The sequence below is a fragment of the Haplochromis burtoni genome, unplaced genomic scaffold (genome assembly GCF_018398535.1).
Source record: "Haplochromis burtoni strain Fernald_Lab_line unplaced genomic scaffold, NCSU_Asbu1 Contig_81, whole genome shotgun sequence".
Lineage (NCBI taxonomy): Eukaryota > Metazoa > Chordata > Actinopteri > Cichliformes > Cichlidae > Haplochromis > Haplochromis burtoni.
This window is the reverse complement of record NW_024582442.1, coordinates 100,484-112,386: the sequence shown is the minus strand read 5'-3', so window position 1 is coordinate 112,386 and position 11,903 is coordinate 100,484. Positions and strand designations below refer to the sequence as shown.

The 11,903-nt window shown below is 41.8% G+C and overlaps 2 protein-coding genes across 13 annotated transcripts in view; both read right to left on the bottom strand.

Moving 5' to 3' along the window:
- iqck (IQ motif containing K) overlaps positions 1 to 9,039 on the bottom strand; it is a 20,661-nt gene extending 11,622 nt beyond the window's left edge. For 5 of the 6 annotated variants that reach the window (XR_001336402.2, XR_006054555.1, XM_042222199.1 and 2 more), the window contains exons 1-7: positions 7,982 to 9,039; positions 7,826 to 7,908; positions 7,358 to 7,502; positions 7,159 to 7,256; positions 6,640 to 6,692; positions 6,422 to 6,499; positions 5,703 to 5,787 (exon numbers count right to left, since the gene is read on the bottom strand). Coding sequence is in view for 4 of the 6 variants with exons in the window: in XM_042222199.1 (XP_042078133.1) it covers positions 5,703 to 5,787; positions 6,422 to 6,499; positions 6,640 to 6,692; positions 7,159 to 7,256; positions 7,358 to 7,502; positions 7,826 to 7,908; positions 7,982 to 7,991 (552 nt within the window). In the remaining 2 variants the exon portion in view is untranslated. The remainder of the gene's footprint in view (positions 1 to 5,702; positions 5,788 to 6,421; positions 6,500 to 6,639; positions 6,693 to 7,158; positions 7,257 to 7,357; positions 7,503 to 7,825; positions 7,909 to 7,981) is intronic. The other variant, XM_005925363.2, reaches the window with a different exon arrangement.
- Positions 9,040 to 9,647: 608 nt separating this feature from the next.
- The window catches only part of sun1b (Sad1 and UNC84 domain containing 1b), a 28,251-nt gene continuing 25,995 nt past the window's right edge, over positions 9,648 to 11,903 (bottom strand). For all 7 annotated transcript variants that reach the window (XM_042222195.1, XM_042222193.1, XM_042222192.1 and 4 more), the window contains 3 exons: positions 11,682 to 11,849; positions 11,496 to 11,588; positions 9,648 to 11,386 (listed from right to left, as the gene is read on the bottom strand). In XM_042222195.1, coding sequence (XP_042078129.1) covers positions 11,270 to 11,386; positions 11,496 to 11,588; positions 11,682 to 11,849 — 378 coding nt within the window. In that variant the 3' untranslated portion in view covers positions 9,648 to 11,269. The remainder of the gene's footprint in view (positions 11,387 to 11,495; positions 11,589 to 11,681; positions 11,850 to 11,903) is intronic.

The window sequence follows — 11,903 nt, the reverse complement described above, 5'->3', positions numbered from 1 at the left end:
GTGTGTGTGTGTGTGTGTGTGTGTGTGTGTGTGTGTGTGTGTGCTGCAGGACTTCCTGAAAGATTACCGAGCAAGTTTGATGTTGCAAATGTGAATAAAATATCTGTAAAGGGCTTCACCTCCTGTTCATATTTATCCCTCCTCCTTCTATTCTTCTCCCACTAACTAGTCCTCCTACTCCTCCTTTTTCTTTCCTCTATGCTCTTTGTACTCAACCATCTCTGACAGGCTTCTTTCTTCCCTGGGTGGTAGATCTCTCCTCAGATACTGTCTTTCATACTAACACATTACTCTCCCTTGATTCCCCAACACATCAGTATTTCTTCCCTCTCCATCCACCTCTCTTCACTCGGAATTCTCTCCCACCTCTCTTCTCACCAGTCTCCTTTCACTCTGCTCCATTCAACCCCAACTTTCTCCTAAGTGCCTGGTTATGTGGCAACAAAAGTGTTGCTATTGTACAAAAGTGGGTCTGTTATATAAGCCTGGTGATAGGTTTAGGAATGGGTAAAACTAGAGCGCTCCAATAGTTCATTCACGGGGTGTCACAGTGCTGCAGCAGCCTCTCTGCTGATGGGAGCAAACCATAGAAATGGAAATGAGGGGTGAGGGTCAGAGGGAGGAGGGGTGGTTAAGTCTGTTGTGTTTGCTCACCATCGCTTGTGTGCTTTATTTATGTCTGTGTGCCATTTCTTCTCTGTCACTCTTCACTGATGTCCTCCATAAATCTTGTATTCTCCCTTTCTGCTTCTGATGCTGTCAGCTTCTCAGAAATGATGGAAATGGAGCAAAAATCAAAGTCAGTTCTTGGAAAGCTGACTTTATGAATACACTAGCTTTCTGCAGGATGCTGACAGCTTGTGTATGACAGCAGGAGACAAAGGGCTGAGTTGTGTGTGTGTGTGTGTGTGTGCGTGTGCGCCTGAGTTTTCTGAAGCCTGTCTGTGTGCATCAGCACAGCTGATTTGCAGGGCTAAGTTATTTTGACCCTGGGCACGAAGCCTGGTTAAGAATTTTGATGTTTTACTTGTACTGCGTGTTAGAATATATGCATCTCAACTTCATCGTTTTTCACAGTTATTTATACTCATTTGAATTCTTAGTGAAACTTCGCTAACGCATTATCTTCTTGATATAATCATACGTGCTGATGCACTGCTCACGTGGCAGAGCCTGGTTTTGTGTGCATGTGACTCCGTCCTCTCATGCTGTATGTTTGCATGAAGGCTGGGATTAGAGTGATTAGAAAAATTACCGAGACACTGCAAGGGCCACTGTTATCACACACCACATTATCCACAATTGCATACAACATTATGGTGTGCACGCACACGTTGCAGTCTCGTAACTCAGCCTTTCAAGCTGCATTCCTTTCCAGTGTAAAGCTGACTGTGAGACTGAGCTCCTCACCCGGGGAAGTGGCTGCACGACCAAGTGCATAAAGACACAGCCACAGTCTGCTTTATTTTCCCTTCACACTCCACCCATCCATCATCTTTGTGTTCACCACAGCTTCCTTCAAGGCTTAACCAGCCCAGTGACCTGTGGCCTGTATTCATGCCCCTGTAGACTGAGTCACAATAAGCAGTTGCACTGCCACCCTACTGTCCTAAAGGTAAAAAATACTTACATTTAAATAAGAAGTAAGACAAATGTAGGCACAGATAAATGCACAAGTGAAAATATGAGACATCATCCCATTTACAGGAGGGTAAGCAAGGACCAAGCCTGAGACATATCTTCTGCATGAGTGTCACTGCACGTGGTACATCAAATTGACTTAACAGCGAACCACATTTAAAACCATTCATCTATTGCTGCCCTTGGACCATTGAACTGGAATCATAGACCTACTTCTACTGTTGACTATGCAGTACTCTGGGGAGGGGCAAATGTGTGTGTGTGTGTGTGTGTGTGTGTGTGTGTGTGTGTGTGTGTGTGTGTGTGTGTGTGTGTGTGTGTGTGTGCGCACATATATGTGTGTGTTTCTTTCAACCAGCTCTATTCGTTTATGTCAGGAGGAATACAACTCAGCACTTGCAGTGCCCCATTTCTTAATATCTGGAGCTGCAGTACAAGAAGGAAGGAAAGGTCTATTAAAAGGCCTATGAGAAAGAACGCCGATGAAACCCAAGATTTTTGCTATTCTGTTGAATTAATTCTACTTATGTGGTGCCAATTTACAACAACAGTCACCTCAAAGCACTTTGTATAAAAATGTCAAGACCCAAGAGAGAAATAGAGAGAAAACACTTTTGAAAAGTAGCACTCCATTTTCACAAGCAGAGACCTCAGGCAGAACCAGGCTCAGGAAGTGGCAGCCATCGACCACGACCAGCTGCCGGCTGGGGATAGAGGTGACAGATAGGAGAGGAAAAGTAGAGTAGGAAAAACGACACATTCTGGAAGCAGACAAAAATTAATGCATGAGGAATGTAAAAAAGAAAGTATCAGTGAGAAAAAAGATGTATGAGCCTTTTAAAAAAGTTTTTAAGATGACATCATCAATTGTTAATAAAACCACCCATGCTGCATGTGTTCACACTCTGCATACGGAGTTAGCATCGGCTAAAACAGTGTTGAAACATGCACAAGAAAGAACGTTTTTCACTGTTTGGTTGCAAAGTTGTATAAAGCCTACTATATGTCATATACGTGGTACAGTGTATACACTGCATAATGACACCAACGCTGTCTTGGACTGGACAAAGCTAGAAGTATTCTGGCTGTTTGCAGCTAGCTAACTAACTGCCTTACATCACCCTTCACTAGAAAACATCAAGTTTACTTTTTACATTTTAGCCATTCTAAGTGTCACAAAACCAGATTTATCCAGGAGGTGCTCATTGGGTAACAGGATAGGGCTGACAATTAGTTAGCCAATGAATGCCGAATTTCACGGTCAGCTCTGGCCAACGCTTATCACATCTGGTTTCAAAACAACAAAATCATGACAGTGAAAACACTTCGAAGTTTCAAAATAGGACAGGTGATGTCACGGTGGCTACTCCTTGTTTTATACTGTGTGTGGTTGTATCAGACTTTTCATCTACCAAACTCTCCAGTGGAAATCAACTGATGGTATTTGTTTCAAGTTTTCACTACAGAAAAAGGACCCTCCCCCTCCCCCCAAAAAACTGACTTAGGTTTGATTTTTTTTTTTTTCCCAGTCAGATAAAAGGTGCGCTGCAGCTGAGATAAGGCCAGCCACATAAATAAATCTGCAACTGGAGCCAGTGGAAATGGCAGTGATGATGATAAAGGGCAAAGCTACCAGACCACAACCCACTAATATTGACAGTCTAATTGCAATGGGAATTTATTACACTACAGCCACACTACTCTAGCTCAGCTGAATAATCCTGAGAAGTCTTAGTGATCAGAGGAGACTGTATGTGTCCATGCTTGCACATCAGTGTGCATTAAAGTAGCAGGCATGGATGAATGGATTATAGTTAGGTTAAGGTACACGGTGTAAAGAAGATTATATAATATGTTTAGACCTAGGAGCTCTTAACAGTTATACGTGAGTGAAACAAAAGACAAACGCACTGTCTGGGTCATGAGTTTGCATCTGTGTCTATGTGTGTTTGTGTGTGCGTCTGTGTGCACTCCAGCACTGCTCTGCTTCAGCCCTCAGCGTTTTGATGAAAGAGATTAATAATGGAGGGATAAAATTCCACTCTACGAAAATACTCTCATGCCCCTTCCTAGTCTTCAGTCTGTCTGTCTTTCTTACCAGAACACTCACGCACACACGCACACACACACACACACCCTCTGCAGTCAGCGCTGCGTCAAGCTGGTTATATAACAGCCGAGGGTGTAAGTGTGAGGGGGGGAATGGGGTGCGTGTGGAGGCAGATGGGGGTGAAGTGAACAGAGTGCACTGATCTTATACTGACTATATATTACAGGAAAATCCCACAATCCTATTATGCTCTAATAAACTATCCTCAAGCACATAAAATCAGACAGAGAGGCAGATTTGAGTGAAACATTCCTTGGAATTCTTTACTTAGAAATTAGATTTGTGAGCTACGACATCTTGATTGCACGCTGGTGTAAGAATAATTCTGTAATAGTTATGTTTAATGATCCCAGTAGAAGTTTAACAAGGCACTGGTGCTTTACAGTTCACTCGGTTTGTGCTGACGTGCTCGTCCCTCCTCTGCTGCCCACTCCGCTGTTAACTGCCGTTTTTCTCAAGTCAAGGTGAGAGCAGTCGAAACACACTACAGTGCCTGTCAGGACCAAACAAAAATTCTGCTCCGCTTCATGTAGCCTAAATAAGTCATGATCCTAGAGGCGTCTTCCAAGAGGCCAACGCTCAGCTGCAGACCCTGATTGTGCTGCATCTCTCTCCCTTTTCCCACCCCCTAGAAGAACTGCATCTTCCTACTCTGACACCACTTTGCAACATCAGCTCGCCTCTTTCCTCCCGTTTGCCATCCATGCGAAAGTGTTCCAAACATAGACCAACCATCATCCTTCCTCATAATCCTCCCATTCCCTCACTCTGTCTCTACCCACTCTCTCTCTCTCTTTCCCTGAATCCCTTGGGGTGTTCAGCTGCAGTCCTATCAGTGGCCCTGCTGAACCTCTTATTTCAGGATAAACATACAGCAAGGAGTGACAGACAGCTGGCTCACTGCTGCCACCACATGTGGGCAGAGATCAATTATATTTTGTTGTTCATGGAGAAAATAAAAAAGGCAAATAAGAGGGAGTGCTGCCCTCTGCTGGTGCCCCAGCAGTTCACGACACACATTCGATCCATCTTTTTTTATGCCCGCATCCACACTTTTATCTTCAGGCCCACATGTGCAAGCACATTTTCAAATCATTCAAATGTAATGCAATTGTCCACGTCGGTGCAGCTGGCATCTTTTCCTCTCAGTGGTTTGTGCAGCCACACTAAGGCTGAATCCTCCCACAAGCACTTCGGATAAGAAACGCACAAAAGAAGAGGTTCTGTCAAGACAAACAAAACATGACCCTTGCTTATCCTTACACCACAGGAGCTGGTGTTTATCTGTGTGTGCGTGCGTGCGTGTGTGTGAGGGAGAAAGAGTGACAGAGAGAGATGCTGCTGTTTGCCTCTGGAAGTGTCTGTGCATATCTATTTATATCACAGCACAGAGTGCTTCAGACCACAACACCCACACAGGAGGGATTTAAAGCCTGGCATCACTGATGACATAATCAAGCTGCTGAATGAAACTGCAGCCCCTGTGGAAGAGGGGGCTCTTTAAGGGGATGGGATTATACAACAAGACTGACAACAACTAGACTGTTGGCCGATGCACGCTTAGCGGGAGCCTATTGTAGCCTAACAGACACGCACACACACAGGGTCGTTGTGCTCTTGTGGGATGATTGCCGGACTCCTACACACTTTCTTCTTCAAAGTGTTATCTTATGTCCACACTGTGAATTCTTTGATGAGTTTGTGAAGTTGGTCAAGCAGGCAAAGCTAAAGTTGTGTGTCAGTGAAATGTAAAATGCATCCAAGACTATGCAATGCAACCTCTTCATTCCATAAAACGTCCCTCGTTTCTTAAAGTTTAGGTTTCCTGTTTATTTTTTCACACTTTTTGGTGCTTTTCAGACCTGTCATTCTGCAAACCCCAGCCCTTTTTCTAAATGTTGGGACAGAAAGCCTGTAAAAAGCACTCAGCTTCCAGTCATGTCCAACATACCTTGTATCCTCTCCAGAAAGCCTGGATGAGCAGAGCAGCCTCGCACTCAGTGAGCCGCAGAAACAGAGGAGTGGGCGGCCTGGGACTGGAGGATGGAAGGAAATGGAAAAGAAAGAGTGATGAGACAAGAAAGGAGAGCGTACATGGAGTTTTTGTGTGTGTGTGTGTGTGTGTCATAGCTTATAGTTGCGTTGTGCTATAAACCATAGATGTCAAACATATTTTACATCGTGGGCCCATTACATCCCACTTTGATTTTAAAGTGGGCCAAACCAGTGAAACGTGGTGTTGTAAGATTGGCCATGGGGGAGCTCTTTATCATGCTGCAAAACGTTGGAAGATAGAATTAAAAGTCCTAAATTTATGCTCACCTTCACATTTTCTAGAATTGCCCATTGGGCCAGATTGAAGTCTTTGGAGGGCTGATTCTGGCCCTCGGGCCTTATGTTGGACACCTCTGCTACAGACACTGGATTAAAAACTGTACACTGTATGTTTTTGTACAATAACTTCAGTACATGTTATGAAAATTTCACGTTATTTTACAAATACTAAAGCTAAGAATATTCCCTTGAAATGTTTATTCTATTTTAGTCAGTTTTGCAACTTCTAGCATTTTTATTTTATTCTCGTTTACTAAAATGTTTTTTCACACCCAGTTTTAGTTTCGTCTTTGTTAGCTATAATAACCATGGTGTCCAAACTGAAGAGATACTCACTGCATCCCAAGCCAGTCCTTGACAAAGGGGATGTCATGAAAGCTCACTGGTTCCTGTCCACTCCTGCGAGGGTTATGGCTGAGGAAGGATGAAAAACGTGAAACGTGCAGTGTTTCACATACACAGCACTTTCAATGTGACATCAGAGAGAATCTATGTGGTGAGGTGAGGGTAGTACTACAGAGTGCAGAGTGAGGTGTGTGTAGGAGGACTCTTACTTGTAGAGCCACTCAGTCAGAAAGTCACATGGGTTAAACGCTGTTATTTTCCTCTGAAATAAAAAAGAGACTGCCCTACATTCAGCATCTCCCTTGACTATAAAGCAGCAAAATGTACAAGCGTTAAAACAACAAAGCTCCCATTTTGGTGTCTGTCAGCACTGAATTGTTTTTTAGATCCCTCTACTGGCTAATTATTCCTGTACAGCATTTAAATTGATCAGACTACCGCCCAATGTCAGGTTCATGGCACAGATGCACTAAACTAATTACTCTTAAATATTAAAATATTATTGTTGTTATCTGTGAACTTTCAAATTTACCATTTTCCTAAAGAAAAGCAGAAAAAAAACAATAAAATTAATTATTAGCTTTTGATTAAGATGTCAAATTATGGTTATTTACTTCCTGAACAGAAAAAAAATATTTTAGTGGTTGATTTTTATCCTTGATTAATTTCTGATTTCTCAGAGGTCCAATTGTAGGATTACAATTGATTTTTATTAAAGACACTTAGACCTTAAAGCAGCCATTTTTCTGGGCTTCTCTTAGCAAAGCCTCCAGTCCAGGTACCAACACTGGAAACACTTTCTTCTCCAAGAAACGCGTGACAGGATCTGACACAAGCACAATATTTTAAAGACAGAATTATAATGATGGCAAATATGTATTAATACTTACAGTTTCACATTACAGGGAGAGCAGCTATGTATCTTACTTTCAGGGACTTGGGGAAAAGGTGTAGTTTCAGCAGTTGGGGGGCGATTCTGCCGTGAAGGATGAGGTCCTTCTAATGCAGAGTATCCAGGGAGAGCACAGCAAACATCAGGCTCAAAGTCTCTGAGAAGATCATCCATAAGTACCTAACCAAAGCAATCATTCAACTTTCATGAACAATTTAAACTTCAAAAATAGTTTAAAAAATAATTTATTTTATAGTTTTCTGTTATAAACCATATAAAAATGGAGGAGCTATTTTGCACTTCAAGCAATATTTATAAACCCCCATCAGTTAGGTTCACATTTTGTCTCAGGGCAGCTGTAATTTACACATCACATGTATGTGTTAGTGTTTTGCATTTGAATACCCAGCTGGCCCAGTTATCTCAAACGAGGCTGACACAGGATCCAGATGAAATCCCACAGATTTGTATTTGCACACATCACGTCGTCTGTGTGTACTTACGCTGTGCCGGGAGAGCTGGGTGCTCACAGAGCTGGCCTCTGTCCACGCAGGGCTGGGACCGCTGTGCTGTTCGGCCTCAAACTCTACAAAGACACAGTGAACACGTGAACCTTTGTTTTTCTGTTTCACCACAGGGTCAAACAGATCAGGCCGTACCTTCCCACATTTTCTGCAAAAATTATTTCTTAGTACAGATCATCTCTGCCATTATCTATGTTAACTCAAGCGGTTGCCATGGAGTCACCGGTAGGTGTGCTCACGTGACTTCCGGTGTAAACAAGTCCGACATAGCGCTTCAGTAATCGATGAAAATATACTGAAACGATGCAATGCATAGAAAATAAACCGAGACGGGGAGGGGGGTTGGCCCTAAAATGCTACTGCTGCTTTTGTAGTTCTCATATCTTTGTTTTAAACTTTCAGCTGTTGCAAAATTAGGAAAATGACTTTAGTTTCCATGTAACCACTGGAGGGCAGCAGATAACTACATACATGTATCGATCATATAACTCTTAGATTAATGATAGGAGTTAAGGAGAAATAATCCTATAAAGGCGTATTTACCTAACAATACTGCGAGACTCAGAAAGAAATAGCTCAGCAAAGACACACTGAATAATGGCAGTCACTAAAGAGTATGCCGTGTTTTTTAGTTTGTTTCCTAACAATAATAAAGGAGTCAACGTGCGTAAAAAAAAAAAAAAGAAGACTGTTTTTGAATAATAAAGTACTATGCAAGTTTTGAGAGACCACTCATTTCTATAAATTTTGCTTCCAAGGAGACAGACTTTCTTGTACAGGTTATCAGAAAGTCTTTCAGAGCTTTTCTTTAGACACTGGCTGCTTTTTCACTAAACACAGACCTACGATTCATTCACAACCCTAACTCCAGGGATGAACCAGAGCTGTGCCTACAGTTGATTCTAAAAAAATGCCAAAGATAACACAGCTTATAGCATTTTTGCACCAGCAAGGTGACTCCCAAAGAGCAACTGGCCAAAACTTTCTATCTGTAAAATACAGCAGAGGCTCTGCCCCAGTCTGGGGTCAATTTAAGCCAATGATGTTGAAGATCTTGTCAAAACTGATGGAATTATGAATGCAGAAAAGTACAATCAGATTTTGATCTACAATGCAATACGATCTGGAAAAAAACTTGGCAGCAGCTTCATTTTTCAGCATGACAATGATCCAGAACACACTGCCAATGCAGTACAAGCGTACTTGGATGGACAAAAAAAAACAAAAAACCAAAGACACACAGACACACAATGAAACACTATCAGTCATGGATTGGCCTCCCCAGAGCCCAGAGGTCAACATTATTGAAGCAGTGTGGGATCATGTCGATAGATAACAGAACAAAAGGCAGCCAACATCCAAAGAAAAGCTTTGAATGTCCTTAAAGAAGCCTGGAGAACTATTCCTGAAGACTGATTAAACAAAATTACAAGAAACCTTGGCTCAGAGAGATCAGGTGGTCATACCAAATATTGACGTTCAAGCTCATTAGAACTGTGCAAACTATGTTTTTGCCTCATACTCTATTTTTGCATTTCATGTATTTCTAATTTTCCTCTTAAAATATGAAGAGATGAGCAGTAAAGACTTTTGCACGTGATTATATATGCCTCAAAAGTATTAAGGTAACACACATGCATATTATTTTTGGTTAACTCAGAATTACTCAGGCCTGTTGATCCTCAGATTTTTGCTTGTAGATGCTCCTGCTAAATGATGATGTAAAAGATCAAACAACAACATATTCACTTAACCGTTTCCACTGTGAATATAAACGAGGAAAAGTTAGAGCTCATCATAGTAATTTTTAGCCATGATGTATTTATTTCTTCAAAATTAAAGTCTTTATTGGAATATATTCCAAAGCAGTTAAGTCATCTCATGACTGAACAAAAATAGCCATTTATCTTTAAAAAAACAAAACAAACAAACAAAAGAACTAAGATGGTTCCAAAATGCACTGAACAGCTTTTAACAAAATATACATTGCAGGAAGTCTTACCTTGCAGCCACTAATTGACTTGTTAATAAATAAGATTGTGAACAAAAGTCTTTTTTTTTCCTTTTTACACATAACAATTTAGACTTTCCCGTATTTTGAACCAAAATTGATGAGAGAACCCTTAATTTTAAAGAAATTGTGAAGACCCGTGCCACAAACATTTGTCTAACAAGTTCTTGCAGAGCACCCTCTAAAATGAACACCCCCAAAAATCAAATCAAAGAAGTAAAACACCACGAGTAACAGAAGAAATCATAGTAGTACAATAATAATGACAGGATGTTGGTTTTTTTATAAAGCAACACTGATAAAAGGAGATATTATAAAGGATCAGCGCATCAGCTATCAACAATAAAATATACAGATTACATTCCTTCAGGGTTTTCAGAATAGTGGGAGCTCATGTGAGGAGGACGATTAACTGAGCTAGAGGGAGACAGTGAACCTCTTCTTCATAGAAGCAGAACAGAAAACGCGAAATTATTGACAGGAGTAGTTCAACATTGGTAATTTCATGGTGTAAAAACTACGAGTCTCTACATAATGAGACGTATAGTGAGTATCCTCCTAATACTTTAGTCACATAGAGCTCAGGTCAGTGGTTTTATAATGTTTCTGTGTAGTTAAAGGAAACTTGCATCAAAGCCGCCGCTTCAGAAAACATTCAGCGCTTATCCATAGGCAGCATGTTCAGTTCCAAAATAAAAGTCTTAGTTATGGCTATATGGATGCATGAAGCCAAGATTAGAATGTAGTGGATATAACGCGTCGAGTGCAGACCTGCAGACTGCCCAAAACAGTTCTGTAGGAGTCACTGTGGAGACATGACAACAAATTGAAGTGACATGCCTGGATATCATCTCAGGCAAAGGTGCAGTGGTCTTCATCCTGAAAATAGTACTCTGATGTGAAACATTAAAAAATAAAAGTTAAACAGAGATAAGAAGAAAAATCAGACAGATACGGTGTGTGAAGAATTGGTGGAGATGAGTCTGTAACCCCGCCCCCCTCCTTATGTCACGCATCCACCTTCTTGTCGAAGGTGTTGAGGAGGGACTGGTGGGTTTGTTGGCTCCCGCGAGCCTTGGTGCCCTCAGGGGTGGGGGCTGATTCAGTGCAAGAGGCCTTGAAAAGGGTAGCAGTGGGACTTAGCTTCTTCTGTGGTTCAAATTCTCCCAATCTTTAACAGTCTTCATCCAAACTTTCCTGTGATTCTTTCAAAATTACGCAAAAAACTACGTTCATGACTCGGTCTGAGCACAATGCTTTAAACAATCCACATCTTCTTTGCTTTTCATACAAAAACATCCACAAACTTCCTGCAGAGTCCCTTCAGTTTTACGGGTTTAAGTCAGTGAGAGCTATGTACAGATGGGGTGGTGCATCATATATAAGTGAGTATGGTTGTGGTGGTGGTTGGTTCAGTGAGGTCTAGGTTCTCCGTGGACTCTGAAGCGGTACAGGCAGGTGTATTCGGGGTGACCCCAGTTGGACAACACCCTCACTTCGATTATCTGGAACGTCTTGTCATTCTCCTCCTGAGGGGAAAAAAAGTGGAAGATTTCAGGAAGTGCTGACAAACATTGAGGTGATTATTATTATTATTTTTACATTTCTAATCATGTTAAGAAGTGCCTCTAAAGTTACCATAACCGGGAAGATCTGCAGTGACTCCCCATCGTCCTGGTATGTGTAGTGTCCCAGCAGCTTTCCCTCTTCTTGGTACTCATCATCTAGACCCTGAACACAAACAAGCAGCCTGTGATCACCTGGGATGTTTGCTTTAGAGTAGAAGGTGTCTCATTACATGGTTTTTGTTGGTGTTTTTCTTACAAAGACGGTGAAGTTGCGTGGGGCGCTGGTGATGTTTCCAGTTGGGGAGAGGGTCTTGGGGATGTGCTCCACAGCAAAGGATGTGGGCAGGATCCTCAGGGACAGCCGGATCACCAGATAGCCCTGAGAGCCTTTAAATGCCCAGCAGTTTCCAGGATACACATCAGGCTAGTGGAGGAGTGAGAGAGACTGGCTTTTAGATCAGCAGATTCTATCTATTTA